The following is a 19,722-nucleotide window of genomic DNA, read 5'->3' on the forward strand; positions in this document are numbered from 1 at the left end:
CGAACGCGAACATGCTAAGTTCGCCAGGAACTGTCCGCCGGCGAACAGTTCGGTACATCACTATTCCCTAGATCTAAACAAAGAATTACCCTTGCAGTGCAGGTGTGGTCCCACTGGAAGGGAAAATATTAAAGTGGTATTAACCCAAAACCAAAAATGTAATATATTGCAGCCTACCAATCAAATGTGGTGGCTGCCTTGTTTTTTTTTTTTTGTTTTTTTTTAGGCTTTTTTTCCCTCTGTCTTCACCTGGTAATTTGTCCATTTAAAGGAGCAACAGAGACACCTTTGGAAAGCAGCATTGTCAGTCTGTGAGTAAGGGAGTGTTAGATGCATTAGCAGATTTGGATATACTAACACACTAAAACCAAACTCCAGTTCACACTTTAAAAGCAGTTCTTTTGGGGGTAAAGGTTTTACATAAATAAATTGAATACATTAAAAATAAAATAAAAGCTGATTATTTTAAGCACCCCCTGTTAGTGGTAAATGGTTTGTCTCAATCCTCTAACTTCTACACCTACAGGACAGTTTGTTCTGTTGAAAAACAACAGAATTATTGGCTAGATCACTGGGTAAAAGAAAGAAAGCCCAAAAAAGAAAATTTGCAAAAAAAAATGAAGCCATTACATCTAAGAACTGGAAAGCTGAAATATAATATATGTTTGCTTTTTGGTTTAATACCAATTTAAAATTTCCCAGAGTTGAGCTTTAAGTTAAACTAAATAGTGGTTTTAAAAGCAGTTATAAATGATAAATGGTTCACAAAATCCTCAAAAATAGAAAACTTGTTAAGGATATCAAACCCCTGGGTTTATCCTAAAAATATACACAGTGGGAGTATACAGAGAAATATATGGTGATGATATACAGTTTAATAAGGAATAAATGTTGGATATCTTATATTTACCTTGTAGATTCTATTGTAAGACCACTTGAAATGTAAAATGGAACGCCATCATTATATTCATCAAAGACACCCCATCTTAAATGAGCCCATTCATGGACAAACACTCTTCCTGCAGACACAAGAGAATAGTGTTAGGGTAACTTTATTATTTAAAATTTACAGAAAAACATAAAAAAAACACTATTTCAATTTGCACATGACCATATTTATCTTTTTGTATCAGATTGTAAACCCTCACATATACCCAATGAAGAAATTGGCCTCAGGTGATGCACAGAGACAAAACTAATCCTCCTACATACTATACGTTGTACCTGTTTATCTATAGCAATTTTTTCTACAGCCATGTAAAGTGAGGAATTTATACAGCTTGTGTGAGCTTTTGGAAAGCAGGGGGATGGGGAGTTGAAGTTACACTCTGCACAGTAAGAGCTGACTGGAGGAAAGGGACACACCCCCCTGCACACAGGAACGGAGTTGAAGCTGTCAATCACAGGCTGTGTGCTGTAGTGCTCCCCACCTTTTTGCACATGGCATCGGGCAAACTTCTCAGAAGTGACTCATGTAGATAGAAGAGAAACGAGGCAGCAGAGAGAAATGACACTTACTGCTCTGGATTGAGCCAAGCACACACTATAGTGGGATGGGTTTTCTTCATGATTCACATGTTTCATGTCAGAGATCTACAACCACTTTTATGTTCACAGTGTCCCTGCATGTATTAGGAATTTAAATAAAAATAAAATAGTTGCAAAGATACTGCATTCATTCTTTAAGATTAAAGGAAACCTTTAGTAAAGATATATTGGTTTACCTTTACTGACCTTTCATGGCCATCATACTAATAGTGTGAATTCAAGTTGCTGACCTGGAAAAAAAAATTAACTTATGACCTCACTGGCTGGCTGCATGCTTGTTCCAGGTCAGTCACTCTAATTGTACTGAAGCCACAGATAGCCAGAAAACTACTGATTTCACAAGGAGGGGAGCAATTATAACTTTTATATTTTTCTAAGTACTGGATTCCCTAAAAAAGTGTAACAATAGGCAAAATAAAAAATATACATGTAGCGCACCCACTGAGGAGCCGCAGTTTAACCGGGATCCCCACCCTGCACAGCCAGGCACACAAAATCTTCACAAGCACTCCAGAGACAGAGAACAGTCTATTACGTTGTTTTTGTGGTTTATTAAGAGTTAATAACTTGGATGGGGATGGGAAATTATGGGATGCCCACTTGACTTCAGCAACAAAACTTTGGCAACACTTCAGGTACATCTTCCTATACACAGTCTATATACAGTCTATATATAGTCTCCCTAACAAGCCTCCTGCACTTTACTTATTTGCAGACTCCAGCTGAATCACTGTAATGATCTGACAGGCACAGTCAGATTTAGCAAGGGCCCTTTGCAGGCAGGAATTGAAGCCCCTTGTGTAGCAGAACACAGTGATCAGCTTGCACTTTCCCTCCTGTGGTTACTGGTCCCAGCATCACCCCTTTAGGCACTGCCAACCGACCTGGCTGCAGCTGCTCCTTTCACTGGCCCCCAAGGCTAAGTTTCCTCCACAGTCCTCAAGACTGAAACTCACAGCCCACCTGGCTGACTCTGCAGGAGATTTCCCAGGAAAGGAATGAAGACTTGGCACACCACTGTCTTCAGGGAGAACTGACTACATGTGGCAGTCTTCCCCCTTGTAAGTCCCGAGTAGTGCTGCTCTTACATATGCTGTCCTCTCTCTTAATTCTGTGCCTCCAGGAAGGGATTCCTCCGTATGTTGTGGCTGGATCCTTCTACCAACCGGCCCAAGGTCACCCCCCCCCCCCCAGACCAGGGGACACCCCAGAGGGCCACCGACAACCTCTACAGCAGTATATCTCCATCTTCCACCAGACTGCCCTGCTAGCATGGCTCATGCCTATTTAAGAGGTAAGCCTTGCCCCTTGCCAGCCCTTTACTGGGGATTGGCTGAGGCCCTCGTAAATATTCCAGGGAGTTCCTCCTAATTTCCAGTTTCTACAACTGTCTAGACCAGGGGGATGCACCAGAGGGGCTGTCAGGATGAATCATCCAGCCCCTGACTCACTGAATCCTGACCCAGATTCACATGCTCAGGCTTAGCCCTGAGCTAAATGAAATTTTTCTACACTAACAAATCTACACTACAAAACCTGTTCTACATCTAGCACACACTAGAGGGTGCTACATACATATAATCAAGTATGAAAAAGCAACACCAAAGCCCCCCTACCCCCTTCCATGTAACAGGTAATAACATTGTTGTACTGGGGGACTCAGAAAATAACAACTGCTGCTGTGGTAGTGCTAGTGACAGACTGCGACATATATGCCATATTTATTTTTTTGCTCATAGTTCCACTTTAAGGAATCTATTTATAAAGAATTTTGCAGTTAGTTTAGTATTTATCCAAAGTCACAAATAATCCCTGTAATGTTTGTAATATGTGTGAATTCTCAGTTTCTATTTGTTGTCTTTAGCGGAACCTTAGCACAACAAGCCTATCAAGATCCTCTTGAAGCTTGTAAGCTCCTCTTAGAAGAACTAGGATGAAAACTCAGAAAGAACTATACTCTTTCTCAAAAGATCTTTTATGAGCATGGTAACAAATGTGGGCACTTACTAGCTCAAGCTTAACGCTCCAAAAGAGCCAAAGCTAGTCCATCAACTAAAAACTGCAACTGGTTCCACCCTAAAAAGCAACCCAGCTATAGCGCAAGAATTCGAATGCTTTTACTCTGCTCTATATAACCTTTCAGCAACAGAAAGATAGACACCTGATACGAACAACGAGACAGTTCTCCTACAACAATTCTTAGAAAAACACTATTCCAAATCCATCTCCGACGATTCAGCCACTAAACTAGATCTTCCACTTTCATTGCAAGAATGGGACTTCACAATAAAACAATTGAAACCGGGTAAAAGTCCTGATCCTGATGACCAATCGGCGGTATACTACTAGACCTTCTCAGGGTCTTTAGCTTCCACAATTCTTAAAGCCTTCAACTCTTTATCCACCTCTTTTACCCTTTCCCCGTGATTGTTAGAAGCACACATCTCTGTTCTACCCAAAGAAGGGAAGGATCCAACCCAGAAAGCTGATTATAGGCCAATTTCTCTATTAAATGTTGATATCAAGATTTTGGCGAAAATCATAGCCAATCAACTCCCCCTACTTCCATCTCTTTTTGCTCAAAATCAGGTGGGATTTGTCCCTGGCAGAGAAGCTAGGGATAATACCATAAAAGCCATCAATTTGCACCACCTATTGACTTCCTCAAGCCAAAAGGGATTTTTCTTGCCTCTAGTTGCGGAGAAGGCGTATGACAGGGTTTCCTGGAACTACATATAAGCAGTGTTGAGGACTATGGGACTGACCATTTGCCTACTTAACCTTATTATGTCTCACTATGCTTGCCCCATGGCAAAGGTCTGCGTAAACGGATTCCTGTCAGATGCCTTCCCCATCTATAATGGTACAAGACAGGGCTGCCCTCTACTTCCCGTCCTTTTTGTTCTAATCCTAGAACCCTTCCTTCATAGCATTAGAACTAAGCTGGATATTCGAGGAGTGCGCACCTCTATCAAGGAATACAAGCTGTGAGGAAAGGGGAGGTAATATGGCGCTGTCAGGCTAATAAATAGGAAAAAATAAATAAATATGTCTTAAAGTGCACTGGTGATAGGTGAATAAAAATCAAAATATATAAAACTTCATATGGTGAATCCTTAAAAAGTGTAAATAAGTTTGAAGAATTTAGTAAAAAAATGTGTATCTATATAATGATAAATAGATAGGAAAATTAAGATATAAGTGATAAATTATTAAAAATCAATGTGTAATCTTAAAAATATATGTATGACTATATAAAAGAATTATAAAGTGGTGTTATAAATATCCTCCATATATACTTAAAGTGCTAATTAATCAGATATATATTGTGCTAGTGGGCCAAACAATAAATAACTTTGTATAAATCTGTGCACATACAAATCATAAATAGTGTCCCAACAGTTTAAATAGCATAAATAAATAAATAAATATAAAGCGAATATATAGGAAAATTGTCCATATAAATAGCCAAATATTAAATGGTGCTACAAATATAATTGAGTCCCAAGAAGGGTGATGGAGCAGGGATTTGACAGGATAAAATGGATTACAGGACTTCCAGACTGATGGGGGTGCTCAATACAGGAATCAGTGCTCCCCTCCTATTATTCCCGCACTCACCAGATGGTGGTACCCCCACAGGGGTAATCAGCGTTTGGGGTGACTCTCAGAGGTCCCTCCGAAGGTTGGCTAGTAATCCACTTAATCCCGACTTCGTATCTTACTCCAGGGGAAATTGGAGCTGCTCTCTTTCCCCTGGTTACTGGATTAAACAGAAGCACACCTAGAATGGCTACAGTTGGGTCTGATGGCTTCTGATCTCTCAAACATTTTTGGAGTACTCTAAGAGGAGGGATTTTTCATCAATTTCCCCTGGAGTAAGATACGAAGTCGGGATTAAGTGGATTACTAGCCAACCTTCGGAGGGACCTCTGAGAGTCACCCCAAACGCTGATTACCCCTGTGGGGGTACCACCATCTGGTGAGTGCGGGAATAATAGGAGGGGAGCACTGATTCCTGTATTGAGCACCCCCATCAGTCTGGAAGTCCTGTAATCCATTTTATCCTGTCAAATCCCTGCTCCATCACCCTTCTTGGGACTCAATTATATTTGTAGCACCATTTAATATTTGGCTATTTATATGGACAATTTTCCTATATATTCGCTTTATATTTATTTATTTATTTATGCTATTTAAACTGTTGGGACACTATTTATGATTTGTATGTGCACAGATTTATACAAAGTTATTTATTGTTTGGCCCACTAGCACAATATATATCTGATTAATTAGCACTTTAAGTATATATGGAGGATATTTATAACACCACTTTATAATTCTTTTATATAGTCATACATATATTTTTAAGATTACACATTGATTTTTAATAATTTATCACTTATATCTTAATTTTCCTATCTATTTATCATTATATAGATACACATTTTTTTACTAAATTCTTCAAACTTATTTACACTTTTTAAGGATTCACCATATGAAGTTTTATATATTTTGATTTTTATTCACCTATCACCAGTGCACTTTAAGACATATTTATTTATTTTTTCCTATTTATTAGCCTGACAGCGCCATATTACCTCCCCTTTCCTCACATTTACCAAATATAGTTATCTATATTTTTGAGGTAGGCTGCAGTCATTTATTTACTTAATTTCCTCCAATAGCGCGGAAACTTTCCCCCTATAAGGAATACAAGCTGGCCGCCTTTGTGGCTGATAACCCCATGTATCACTCCCTGTCTTATTAGCTGAATTCTGCCAATTTGAGACTATCTCCAACCTTAAGATCAATTTCACCAAATCCTATGCTCTCAATATTTCTCTACCGCCACAAACAGTGACTCAATGCCAGGAAAACTTTCCCTTCAAATGGAAAGAGGATGCTATAACTTATTTAGGCATCCAACTCTCCCACTGACTAAAAGATCTCTACTCTAATTCAGATACCCTGAGCCCTCTTCTGCACTGATAAAAGCTTATGCACTACATTTTTGTGGGAAAACGGAAGATCCAGAATATGCTATAACCAACTATCCCTTCCCAAACACAAAGGAGGAATTGGCCTACCAGATTTAAAAAATGATTATTGAGCCTGTCATCTTTCCAGTATCCTGGACTGGAACGTACAAAATAAACTTAAAGAATTGGTGACACTTGAGGCTTCTTTTTCCTCACTCTCTCTAAAATCCCTGCCTTTCATACCTCCAAACCAAATTCCTACTGACATTCGCCTTCATCCATTGATTGGCCCAACTATCCGTTGCTTACAAGATCAATGCAAATCCACTTCTATATCATCTATCCCTGGCCCACTGTCCCCTATTCACCTCAATCCGGATTTTCCTCCCAGCGCACATAGTCAATTTTTAGCCGAAAGCTGCCCATACGAAAATGTATTTGTACACCACTTTTTCGCACAAGGCAAATTTCTATCACGTGAAAACCTTCCCTCTAGCCTGGAGGAGCTTTCCATTCCCCCCTGTACCTATATTTTGCTTTCACACTACATACGCTCCCTAGATAGAAAATTCTCAGTTTCCAGACCACTGACGCCCTTGAAAACCCTATGCTCCAGGAACAGCCCCCCAACGCCACCTCATATCAACCATGCATTCTCTCCTATTTGACGACACACCTTCCAACTCAGGTTTAGCCTGTGCAGCATGGGAAAAGGATCTCTCTATTTCCCTTTCCACAAAGAACTCAGAACAAATACACTGAAGCATACATAAAGGGGTACATGCATACATAAAAAACAGGTATACATTTCAGGCTCGATGGTACTGAACTCCTATCCTACTACACAAACTTTTCCCACATTTACCAGAAATGTACTGGAGATGTCAAACCAATTGTGGGACTTTACTGCATATCTGGTGGTCGTGTCCAGGCATCCAAACCTTCTGGACCGAAGTTAACTGCATCATTGCCCAGATCCCCACAAATAACTTTAAGTTTATCTATCCCTGCACAATTTCTTCTACACCACTCCAATTTACCTCAGAACGTCTACTTCAAATCACTAGCCATGCACATGGTCAATGCTGCCAAGCAATGTATTCCGCCTCACTGGGGCACCTCGCACATTCCTTCTATTAAGGATTGGTTAATGAGGATCAGTAAAATTGCAGAAATGGAGCGCTTGATCAGTTTAGCTTGTGGCACCCCTAAAAATTTTTCAACCAAATGGGCCTGTTCGAATCACTTTCAAACAACTGTGCTGAATATCAAAACCCGATTACTTCTCTCTTCCAGCGTACAAATAGCCCCCAACATTAATAGACTTTAAGTGGCGGTTCACATTTCTGCGATGCGGGAACGCTGCGAATATACAGCGTGTTCCCGCATCGCATCTGCACCCCTGGCAGTTCACACTGCCATATGTGATACGCTGGGGGTGTCAATTAAAATTTAACGACACCCCCAGAACAGATCGCATATCGCAGTGCGATCTGTAAGTTCGCACAGAATCAGATCGCACTAGTGTGAACCACCATGCAATCCGATTCTGCTGCGGACCGAAAAATGGTCCTGTGCGTGTTGGGTGCAATTGCGGTACAAATTCAGCCATACAAACTGTATGGCTGAATTTGCACCGCACAGAGATCGCATGTAATTTTAGGAGCAGTGCGCTCCGAATTACATGCGATCTCTGTGATTGCAGAAATGTGAACCGGCCCTTATTCCTAAATTAATGACGAATATATTCTTTCACCTACTTCCCTACCGGATATCTTCTACTCCACATTCCAAAGATGGATCCCCCCCCCCCCCCAGCTTTTTTTTTTTCTTCCTTCCTCCCCCCTCCCTTTTTTATTCTCTCTTAAATCCCCCTTCATGCCTCCAATTTATCCCCCCCCCCCTTATCCACATTTATAAGATACAGAGACCTTCTTACACAATACACCCTAACCCACTGACAAACACAACCTCAGCGCACCATTTCCCTTAGATCCTTTTCATGACACTCTCTCCCTTAGACAAGTTTGCCATACCTTTCCATCATATTAAATACTTTTTAACCCACCGATCATAATATCTACTTATAAGTAAAAATATTTGGCCTTTGGATGGAAATGGTTCTCTTTTCTCATTACAAGGTTTTCTCCGTAATAATCCTTATCTCGTGGGATTTGATTTTTTTCTAGATCTCACGAGATATGCAGATTCTTTAAAGTTCTTCTCTCCTCCTAGAGATAAGTTAAAAGAACATGCGTCTGTTGTACCTGTTTATATGTTCAGTTTTTTCTCTTTTCCTTTTATAACATAACTCATACGGATGCATGCCTATAGTAATGTCACTTACAACTAGTACAACCTTGTTGCGCCTACTGGTTATTTAAATCTACACAGCTCTTCTCTGGAATCCTTCATGGAACTCAATATGATGTGTATGTCATTTCTTATATATTGTTTCTGTATTGCCACATATTTGCTCAATTTTGTTTACTTTCAAAAAAATCTTTATGGAAAAAAAAAGACACCCACAATCAACAATATATAAAAAGAAAATAATCAGCGCAAACCAAACAATAAATGAATATGCAATAAAGTGTACCAGGCAGCAAGCAATCAGTGCCAAACACAAAACACCTCTGATGTAATTGGCCAATTACATCAGCCACGATATAAGGGATAAAAAAGAGGAGATCTGGTGCTCTCTGCTTGAAAAGGGTTTATTTACGTAATAATAGGAGGTGCACTTACATTTCTTGGCACTCTTAGCAGTGCGGACTAACAGTACATCAAACAGCGGTCTTTGCCAGTGTTCTTCCGGGTTCCAGCGTGATGACGCATGACGCATAGGCTCCTCCCCCTATTATTACGTAAATAAACCCTTTTCAAGCAGAGAGCACTAGATCTCCTCTTTTTTATCCCTTATATCGTGGCTGATGTAATTGGAGAGATGAATAGGAGATCGCTGTAAGAGGACCAGGCTACTGAATTATATCACTCATATGCGTGTTTTGGCTCTGCAAAGAGCCTAGCCTTGAGGTGAGCTGCTAGTGTGTCACCAGTCACAGGGAGCACTTTTTGAGTGGAGCATGCAAGCACCCTTAATCACTTGTATTTCTGGATGAAGAGATTTATCACGGTTGAGCACTGTATGATTTTGGGACTATATTGATATAATACCTGATTTGGACTTTATACACTGAACCTCTTTTTTTGCACTGGATTTATATACGTTCATCTATATGTATACAATCACTGATTGATTTGGTCATATCCTCACTTTTATGCTTACTTGGCGCAGCAATATTTTATATATATTTATATTCACAATCAACAATAGACCTACCCAGCAACAACAGACCCCCACATAAAAATAGATCCTCACCAGTACCCCTTGCCATAAAATAAATTCAGTGCTGGAGGTGCCGGAATTGCGTTCCCCCGTGTTCCCGCTGAAAAAAAGCTCTGCTATAGAGGGATATGCTTTGTTCATATATTATGTTTACACCCACTTTAAATCAATAACATTTCTCAGCGTGCAGCAAGTACATGTGATAGACAAATGAGTATTGGATTGTTACCTCGTGGTCCATAAAAATGTATCGCTTTGTCATCTACTAAGAAATCAGGGGTGAAATGAATGTATCTCCCTTTTTCACCACATTGTCCATACTGTAATGTATATGGGTCATTTCCATACTTCACATGTGATGATGCGATGATAATATCTGCCTAATGATAACAAGACAATGGTAATATAAAAAAAATTACATTATGCATAACAATGAAATGTAAAGAAACTCTGCTCTATTTAAAACTTACCCATGACCCATTTATACCTATTCTCACTACACTTCCCTGCCACTTGGTTGCTCCAGCAGGGCAACTACAAAATACCGTACCTGATGCTTCCAGGTAAGGGAGTGCATGTGACCTCCCCATATAATGCTTTGCTGGGGCCTGAGTGGCCAATAGTCAGGCCTGAACACTGTCACATAAGGAAGGTGATGACATCATAAACAAGGTGAATCATCCAAGGTCGGAGGAGCAGCAGTGAAGCATGGGTACAGTAAATAGAAGTGGATTGGATTGACAGAGTTTTTCAAAGGAAGAAGCTCTGTCGAAGCACAGTGAGATGCTCAAGCAGAGCTGTTATAGCGATGAAATGGGAGAGCTATGCATTTACTGTATGAAGCACATTCTATTCTCCTTCAATGCATTGTCATTAAGCAGAACTGTTATTTAAAAAGCTTTTCTATAAAGTAGCAAAATGAGTGATTTACAACAGAATGTATGATTTTGCAGTCTAAAGGTGTTCAAGTCAGCATTAGAAAAATTTGCTGTGTTGGTGATTCTCTGAAGCTGAGCCAATTACTTGCTCCAGCAGACACATTTTCTACTCAATGGCATATAAGTACTTTTTAATAATAGCCCACAGGGCTATTTATCAGTTTACAAAGAGCAGTTTGCCAAGAACCCACACTTCTCATGCACAAAAAGAACAGGGTCTCCTTCTCACCCCCTGTGAAAATACTTACCCAGTAAGGAAGTAATATTTTTAGTTTTTGTCTTAACAAAGAAGCAAAGTACTTCCCGGGAATGAAAAAATATATCTGGTCTCCCACAGTATACAGAATATGGAAATGCAATTGTTTTAGTAAATATAAACTGCTGAATATCTTTTCTCATCAGCAGTATATAGCAGTCTTGTGACTTCTATCAGTGTCCAGCCGAGCATTAGTTAAAGCTTGTAGGAGGAGTTTTCATGCTGCACTGAGCTGTCCTATCAGGATGCAGGACCCTGGACCCTCTGTCTGGACAGTGCTGATTGGCCATGTGCTGATCACATGCAAAGAAAAAAAAACTCTCTAGCAATACACACCAAACTGAGAATGTGCAACCTGACTCCAAAGGCTCTGTCTTATCTGGACATGTTGTGGAGTCAGTGGAGGGAGAGGAGGATCTGTGCATACAGGATCAAACAGCCTTTTTACACAATGCAGAGGATTAACCCCTTAGGTTCCACATTGAATATAACAAGCATGCTTTCCTGCATATACAGACGGATTTTACTGTTGTGGGTTTAGTAACACTTTAAATCAGCTTTCACATTTTATTATCCCAGGACTAGATCACTGAAGAGTCTTCTCTGGCCAAACCCCACTGATAAATTTCACCCTAAAGAGCCTTATCATAGAGATCTTTAGACCTATCCTTGATTAAGCCCCTTTTTGGGTCAAATGTGTCAACGAGGGGTTTGGTCTTTGTGGAGTCTTCTGTGATCTAGTCCTGGAATAATCTTTATATGTGAAGGTGATGTCATCGGAGTGTGGCCAACTTGTTTGTTCATTTCATGTGAGGAGCATTGATGAGCTCCTTCGGTCAACACCTGAAACCGCAGAGATGGGGGGATTAATGCCTTTAAGTAGCAGTTTTCTTTGGTAATTGAAATAATCTCTTGTTTGGGAAATGATAGGAGGACGTTTCATGTTTTGGAGCCCTTCTTATAAAGCAGTAAGAAATGCCAATGAGTACAGTCAACAAAAAATACAGTAAATGAAGCACTCTCTTATCATCTGTATTAAAACCGAAAAATGTATAATTTCTTACCTTATCATATGTTTCTGTTCTTACTTTTTCATAACCTTTCTTTGGCCATGTAAATGGTATTAGAATTTTTACACTCCGTATAAACAGCCTGTTTTGTGTTGCTGTGAATAAATAATCTGATGCTTCTTTAACCATGCTCTTGAAAAAAAACAAAGAAGTAAACATATATTATTGTCAATGTAAATAAATTCACATTGTGCAAACTAGTAATTGAATATTATTTATAGCCAATGCATATCTGAGTGAGGAATTGTTTGCTAGATATTTTAAAATGCCTCTTGTGCTGATTGCTTGCTGTAGTTCTCCTAATACATTTTATCAATACACTAGATCAGTCATGACACTCTCAATTAGAACTGGACCACGGACTGGTGTCTTATTTATTTATTTAACCACTTGCCAACCATGCCAATTCTGACACTTTCTCATATATGTATAAATCAGTGTATTTTTGCTAGAAAATTTACTTAGAACCCCCAGACAATATATACTTTTTTAGCAGAGAATTTAGAGAATAAAATGGTGATCCTTACAAGTTTTTCTGTTACACAATATTTGTGCAGCGGTTTTTCAAACGCAATTTTTTGGGAAAGAATACACTTTAATTAATTTAAAAAACTAAAACACAATATATAACCCTATTTTTTAAAATATGGAGGATGGTGTTATGCTGAGTAAATAGATAACCAACGTGTCATGCTTTAAAATTGCAGACGCACGTGGAATGGCAGCAAACTATGATACTTAAAAATCTCCATAGACACTTTAAAAATGTCTACAGGTTACCAGTTTGGAGTTACTTTTTTTATTTTTACACTTTCCTTTTAAATTAATGTTTTTGATCACTTGTATTCCTATCACAAGGAATATAAACATCCCTTGTGATAGAAATAAGCAGTGACAGGTCCTCTTACAAAAGATGTGGGGTCAATAAGACCCCACATCTCTCCTCTACAATGTACAGCATTAGATAAAAAAAAAAAACATGACCTTGTTTTCATTGGTCCTCCTAGACCAGGGGTCCCCAAACTATGACCCTCCAGTTGTTCAGGAATTACAATTCCCATTATGCCTAGTCATGTCTGTGAATGTCAGAGTTTTACAATGCCTCGTGAGACATGTAGTTCCACAACAGCTGAAGGGCTGTAGTCTGAAGATCCCTGTCTTTGACCATAAAAATGAGTGAAGGCCATCTTTCTTAAGCTCATCTGTGTTACCAGCTGTCACAACTGCCGGATGGGTTCCCGGAGCTACTGAGTGCCCAGGTAAGCCCGGAAACCACATTCTAAAAGTAATCTAGTGGTAAATCAACTGCTCGGACCACTTTTATTGGTTAGAGAATTGCCGGTTTAAAAAAACAATACTGGGGTATTGCGGCAGCCATAACACTGGTATTCCAATTCTGACCAAGGACGTCTTTTGTCTATGGCCCAGTCGGCAAGTGGTTAAAGTCTATCCAAATAAAACAGAGGATATGATCCACATTTTCACCAATAAAACAAAGCATTGCCCAATGTTAAGCTCAGTTATTCATGGTTGTTTAAAAGAAATAATGAGGATCATGTTTATTACAAGAATATTTTCTCCTAACACTTTAAGCCAGAGAACACAGGTACATATGAATCTGGACTGAGTATCTATTTATTTAGCTATAAAATTTGATAACATTGAAGTTCTAGATAAAGAGTCTACCTGTGATGCCAAGGCTGATCCGCTTAGATACGAAGGACCATAAAGAGGCAGTTTGACTGGGTGATGCCAAATATTTAGGCTACTCAACAATCCTGTGTTCTCCTGACAAATGTATATACTTTTATAAACTGAAAACTATTGGATTATGTCAGTATCAAAAGCCCTTGGGTGGTCTTCTGTAATGCAACAGTATTCACCACAGATCAAAAAGTAATTGATAGAAAGATTCAAACCTGGTTGAATGACCCAAGATTCAGAGATCAACAACAGTCCAGTCAATTGAGAAATATGGTTTCCACCTTATAAACACATCATTCCCCCTTGGCAGTGATTCTTGGCACCAGTTACAATAATTCTCCAATCTGACACATTTCAGAGCAGTGGCAGAACTACCAGGGTCGCAAAGGTCCTTCTTGCAACTGGGCCCTGGCGTTCCACCACCGCGGGTGGGAAGTGGGGCCAAGACGGCAGGAAGGGTGCCTGCTGCAGAACGTGTGAAAGGGTCCTTCTGTGGGACTGTTATAAAGGGCCCCAAAATGGGAGTACAGGGCCTTGGGATCAGTGAAAAAGGCCCTGGGCTTAAAGGGAAGGGCCACGGGGGTGATGGAAAGGGCCTTATGACTGATGGAAAGGGCCCTGTTACAGAGGCTGTATTTTGCAACTTATTTTTACCAAATTTATGGCGAGATTGTAACAAACACTACATTTTCCATTACATGGGGCAACCTTTAGATTTCCAGCACCAAGTCTGTGTGTTGAAAATGTGAGTTGTGTTTTGTAGCAATTTGTAGAAGCTTTAAATTCTTTTAAATGCATAAAACATTTCTGTTAGAAATTTGAATTAGAATCAACATTTCTTTCTACAGAAAGCCTAATTTAGAAGTAACGGTTGATCTGTGTGTATGTGCACTGTGATGAAATACTAAAATGTGAAAATAAGGCTCCGATCCCAAAGAGTAGAATATCTAACTCTCAAATCTAAAATGGAAAATAGTGCAGCGCCAATAAAAAATATACAAATAAAAGTTTAGTCATATGAAACCATACAACTAAATGAACATACAAAGTGCAAAGTCCATATATGTTAAGAAAAATTCCATAATGTATTCAGTTATAATAAAAGTAAATAGTATTTTCTTTTATCACCATTGAATATATTACAGACTTTTTCTTCACATATATGGACTTTGCACTTCTTAGGTTCATTTAGTTGTATGGTTTCATATGACTGAACCTTTATATGTATAATAATTTAGAAGTAAGACAGCTGTATTTAGATTTCAACCCTTTATTGTCTATATGTCCACAAAAATACTAAGTGAGTCTTTGTTTGTTGTATTACCTGATCCTGAATGTAATAAAAAAAAAATCCTAATTAAAGTCACTTCTCAAAACCTCTTCATTGATGGAAAAAATAGTCACATAGAAAAAAAATAGTTAGATGTAGATAAAGGAGGATGGCCCCCTCATAAGCGCTATGCCTTTGCTGTGTACACCTTACTTTGCTCATTAAATAATGGAATCTTCAGTCTTCTTTATAAGCAAGTAAGTCTCAATATTTATTTTTTTTGTTAAATAGCTCTGAACCTGTTACATAATACAGTCTTCTCTCAAAGCCCACTTATACGTGAATAAAAAAAATCATAAAGCTTAGTAATCAATTTTCATGGTGTGAACAGACTATAACTAAAACTATTTGCCCACCCTACTCTACAGGTTGGTACTTTAAAAAAATGATATTTTTTCATAATCTATGATTTAGTTGGGCATCAATTTTAATTGTGCTCCATATGTGATTCCATTATCAAATTTAAGTAATGATGTGGAAGGAAAGAAATAACGAAAAAAAATGTAATACTAATACTTAATATACGCTTATAACCAATAAAAAAATAATAATAATTATATATGATGCATTGAGAGATAGATAGATAGACAGATAGATGCTAATACTACAAAGCCACTTTATTCAGAAATGATTACCTTTATATTGTCAATCATTTTTGCATCTTCACGGATTCCAGGATTAATTGCGAAGACTATATCTTCATATCCTCCATTAGTAAGTTTTACTATGGATCCACTTCCAAAGGAAAGTGTCTGAGATAGTAAAAGCAAAAATAAAATTCTGCAGAGTGTCATCTTAACCAGCTACTCACAGCTTCTGCTCAAGTAAGTATTTTTATAGCCTATATATACCGTAATTTATGCTATTAAGCAACCTTTAAGGACTTTAACACCGGATTCTGACTTTTTCTTGCTTGTCTTATCTTTTTTTTCTTTGCAGTGCAGAAAATTATACATTTACTACCTATATCTAGACATAGACAAGTGCTGTAATAAGGAAATAACAAAGGTAATACAAGAAACGATTACGGTTTCAATAATTGTTAAAAAGTAAAGATTTATCTGTTTTTGATAAATCCGATAGAATGGACCCTAACCACTTTTTTTCAGTAAGAATAGGGAAGGGCTATGAACACTGTCTGGTTGTTTCTTTGATGTCTATATCCTTGTTTGGGAGATTCACCCTCTATACTGGACCTGGTGATCATTGTCTCCAGTGCTGAAATTAAAGTACAACTAAAGACAAAAAGTTATATTTCGTTTTGAAAAGAGTGGAGATGGATTAGAACACCGTTCAGTTTTTATTGCTATCTGTGCCCCCGTTAGGGAGATTTACCATTATCATTGAAAGTGAAAGTAAAAGAAAATCCCAAATTCTGGGTTGTCCCCAGAAAAGTAATAGAGGGGAAATCTTCCAAATGGGACACTAGTTCTGGTAATCTGGAGGGCCCCCAGGGATTCCCCTAACTTGCAGGGATTTCCTCTTACTTCCTGTTTTGACTATGGGACAGGAAGTGAAGGAAAATGTCCTCGATGGGACACAAATGGCAAAAAATAAACTGGCTGGGGTTATGACCCTCCCTTACTCCATCCAAAATGAAAAAAAAATTTGCCTATAGTTCTACTTTAAATGTAATTTTAAAACTTTGAGGTGTCACTGGAGCAGGACACCTAAAGTTCTACCTAAAGTAGAACTATATGAAAAAAGTTGTGCCTACAGTTCTACTTTAAGGGTAAATCTGAAATTTTGAGGTGTCACTGGAACAGGAAATGAGGGTGAGTTTTTCCAATAATGTCTCTTGTTCTTGTGACAACTGTATATTTGCTAATTTTCCTCACTTTAGGGAGGTTTCCTCTCACTTCCTAATGTATCTAGAGGACAGGAAGTAAAGGTAAAAAAAAGTTTTAGCCATTTACTACTCTATCCAAAATTTAGAAAAATAAAAATAAAAAAGAAGACTTTAGATAGTATTGAATGTAATGCTGTATACTAATTGCTAAAACTGTCCGTTTACATATAAAGAACACACAAAAAGGAAATTGCCGACACTCCAATCAGCCATTGTCTGAGAGCGCTGATCAGGAGCCAGTCAGCTTTCAGGCCAGTTGGTAGGTATACACATGGGCCGAATGTCACCTTGCATTCGGCCCGTGTGGGCTTAAATCTTTAAACCACTTGTCAACTGACATACATTAAAACACCCTGGCAGCAATTGGTTATACCAGGAACACAGCTCCTTCTGATTGATCCTGGTGTCCTTTTTTTTAGCAGGTGATCTGCTTTCTTGTAGAAGTGACCTGGAAGGCTGTAAAGCTTTTACAGTGCCTGAAGGTCCCCCCTCCCACCGGGGACTCTGGGACCACAGTAAGCACTCAGGATGGCTGCCCATGTAGGAGATGGAGGAATATCTTTTCCCCATTCTCCTCTGTGATGAATAATCCTAGGAAAAGACAAGGATTTTGTCATCTCCAGTTTCAGAGCCATAATTTCCTAGCTGTTGCCGCCAGGGAAGCATCTAACCAAGCTTGATCTGTGCTTGATTAGTTGCTTTTGAAAGCAGGGGAGACATTAGGGATCTAATAACCCCCTGATGTCTCTATAAAGAGTATCTGTCACCTACCCAAAGCTGACACAAGTGGGCTTGTTCACCCCCTTGTGATAGCAAGAAAGTTCAATAAAAACAAGCTATGAGGAAGGCGTAAAGCCGAAACGCGTCAGTATTTGTCATGTTGTCACCGCTATCCATGTTGGAATAAAGTATTTTACTTGGAAGAAGACTTTTCGTGTGCCGGCTTTATTCACATAACATTTGGTTTGGACGTTCAGCCTGAGCACCGTAACTTAGCTCTTTATCTTCCCACAGTGCAGTGGAGCTAGGGTGAGTTACTGTTTAAATAAAAACAAGTTTTAAAATTTCTTTAAAAATGTAAATAAAAGAAATAAAAATACTGAAAAAATAAATAAATAAAGCACCCCCATCCTCCCATGCATACACACAAATGAAAACTCACATGTAGGTCTGATACACATATTTAAATGGTGATTGCACCACAAATGTGAGGTATCACCATGAACATATTAGTAAGAGCAATAAATCCACGGCCATAATTGATTATTAACTCAAAAACTGATAACCTGTAAAGGCTTTTAAATCATCACCTATGGACAACTTTAGGTGCTGTAGTTTGTTGGGATTTCACAATTGTGCACAATTTAAATCTTTCTTGACATGTTGACATGTCAAAAATGGTGTCATATCTATTTACTTGATTAAACATTGTCTTTTATATTTTACCAATAAATAAGTTTACGTTTTAGTAATAAATAAAATTGCATTTGAGAAACAGCTACACCAATATCGAGTAACAAAAAAATTGCAACAGCCACCATTTTTTTTCTCCAGAGCCTCTCCTTTCAGAAGATATATAATGTTTGGTGGTTCTATATAATTTTCTATCCAAAAAATGCTGATTTATACATATGTGCAAACATTTTGAAAAAAAATAGGGATAAAGGGTAGATGGGTGTCCCTGGAACCTTGAGGCTCCATGTACACGGGACGCTGGAAATGGCCGTTTAGGAGCAGTTGGGCGTTTTTTTCAGAAGCCCCTGAACCCATCTACATTTTATCTTATCTGTCCATGTACACCAGGTCGTTTACAGTCATTTGCAGGCAGTTGCGTTCAGGGACTGTTTTTAGAACGCAATTATTTGCGTTCGAACGTGTGTTTCCCAGCGTTTCAAACGCACAAACACGTCCGAACGCGTCCGAACGCGTCTGAACGCGTCCGAACGCGATGACCCGCGTTTAGCGTTCGCGTTTTTCCATTTTAAAGGGGAATCATTTTTTTTGACCTCTAGGAACGCTTCTAAACGCAAACGCCCGCTAAATGCGGGTACAAACGCGACCGAACGGACGTTTCAAACGTCCTAAAAATTACAGCATTCAAAGGGACTTTTAACAACGTCCCGTGTACATGGAGCCTCAACACTGAGTGCTTATTTTATATTTATTTATATTGTTGTCATGTAGTATACTGCTAGCCTCACTGTGGCAGACTTGTATAAAGTACTCGAAATTTCTACTTGAGTAAAAGTACAAGTGCTCGATCAAAAAATTACTTGAGTAGAAGTGGAAGTGCTCGCAGAAAAAGTTACTTAAGTAGAAGTACTGAAGTATTCAACATTTTTTTTACTTAAGTATTGCAAGTAGTTTTTTCAAAAAATTTGCTACTTAAGTACTAAAAGTAAAAAGTACCAGTAGTTTTGAAAAAAAATTTCTACTCAAGTACTGAAAGTAGAAGTACAAGTACTGTGTTATGTAGTTATTAAAGAAATAAGTCAAAAGTTTGAACATCATATTGTTTTTATTATTTCAAATGATTTATTCAAATGATTAACCTGTGTTTGTTAGTAGTTTCTTGATGCACTTTAAGCGCTGTAGCATCATTTATTTGTTTGTTTCATATTTTCTTTTTATTGGAAAGATTTGGTATAGCAGCTTTTATTATACACAGCCTTTATTTTTGTATGCGCTGATTTACA

At 38.5% G+C, this 19,722-nt stretch overlaps 1 protein-coding gene across 1 annotated transcript in view; it reads right to left on the reverse strand.

Annotated features, from left to right (window-relative positions):
• The window catches only part of LOC309561730 (calcium-activated chloride channel regulator 1-like), a gene marked incomplete at its 3' end in the record, with an annotated part of 83,028 nt that extends 67,183 nt beyond the window's left edge, over positions 1-15,845 (reverse strand). Inside the window, exons 1-4 of the mRNA XM_082265723.1 lie at positions 15,813-15,845; positions 12,138-12,275; positions 10,109-10,259; positions 911-1,019 (exon numbers count right to left, since the gene is read on the reverse strand). Of these exons, the coding sequence (XP_082121849.1) occupies positions 911-1,019; positions 10,109-10,259; positions 12,138-12,275; positions 15,813-15,830 (416 nt within the window). The 5' untranslated portion in view covers positions 15,831-15,845. The remainder of the gene's footprint in view (positions 1-910; positions 1,020-10,108; positions 10,260-12,137; positions 12,276-15,812) is intronic.
• Positions 15,846-19,722: the final 3,877 nt, after the last annotated feature.

This window comes from Pelophylax lessonae (genome assembly GCF_965119305.1).
Source record: "Pelophylax lessonae genome assembly, chromosome: 8".
NCBI lineage: Eukaryota > Metazoa > Chordata > Amphibia > Anura > Ranidae > Pelophylax > Pelophylax lessonae.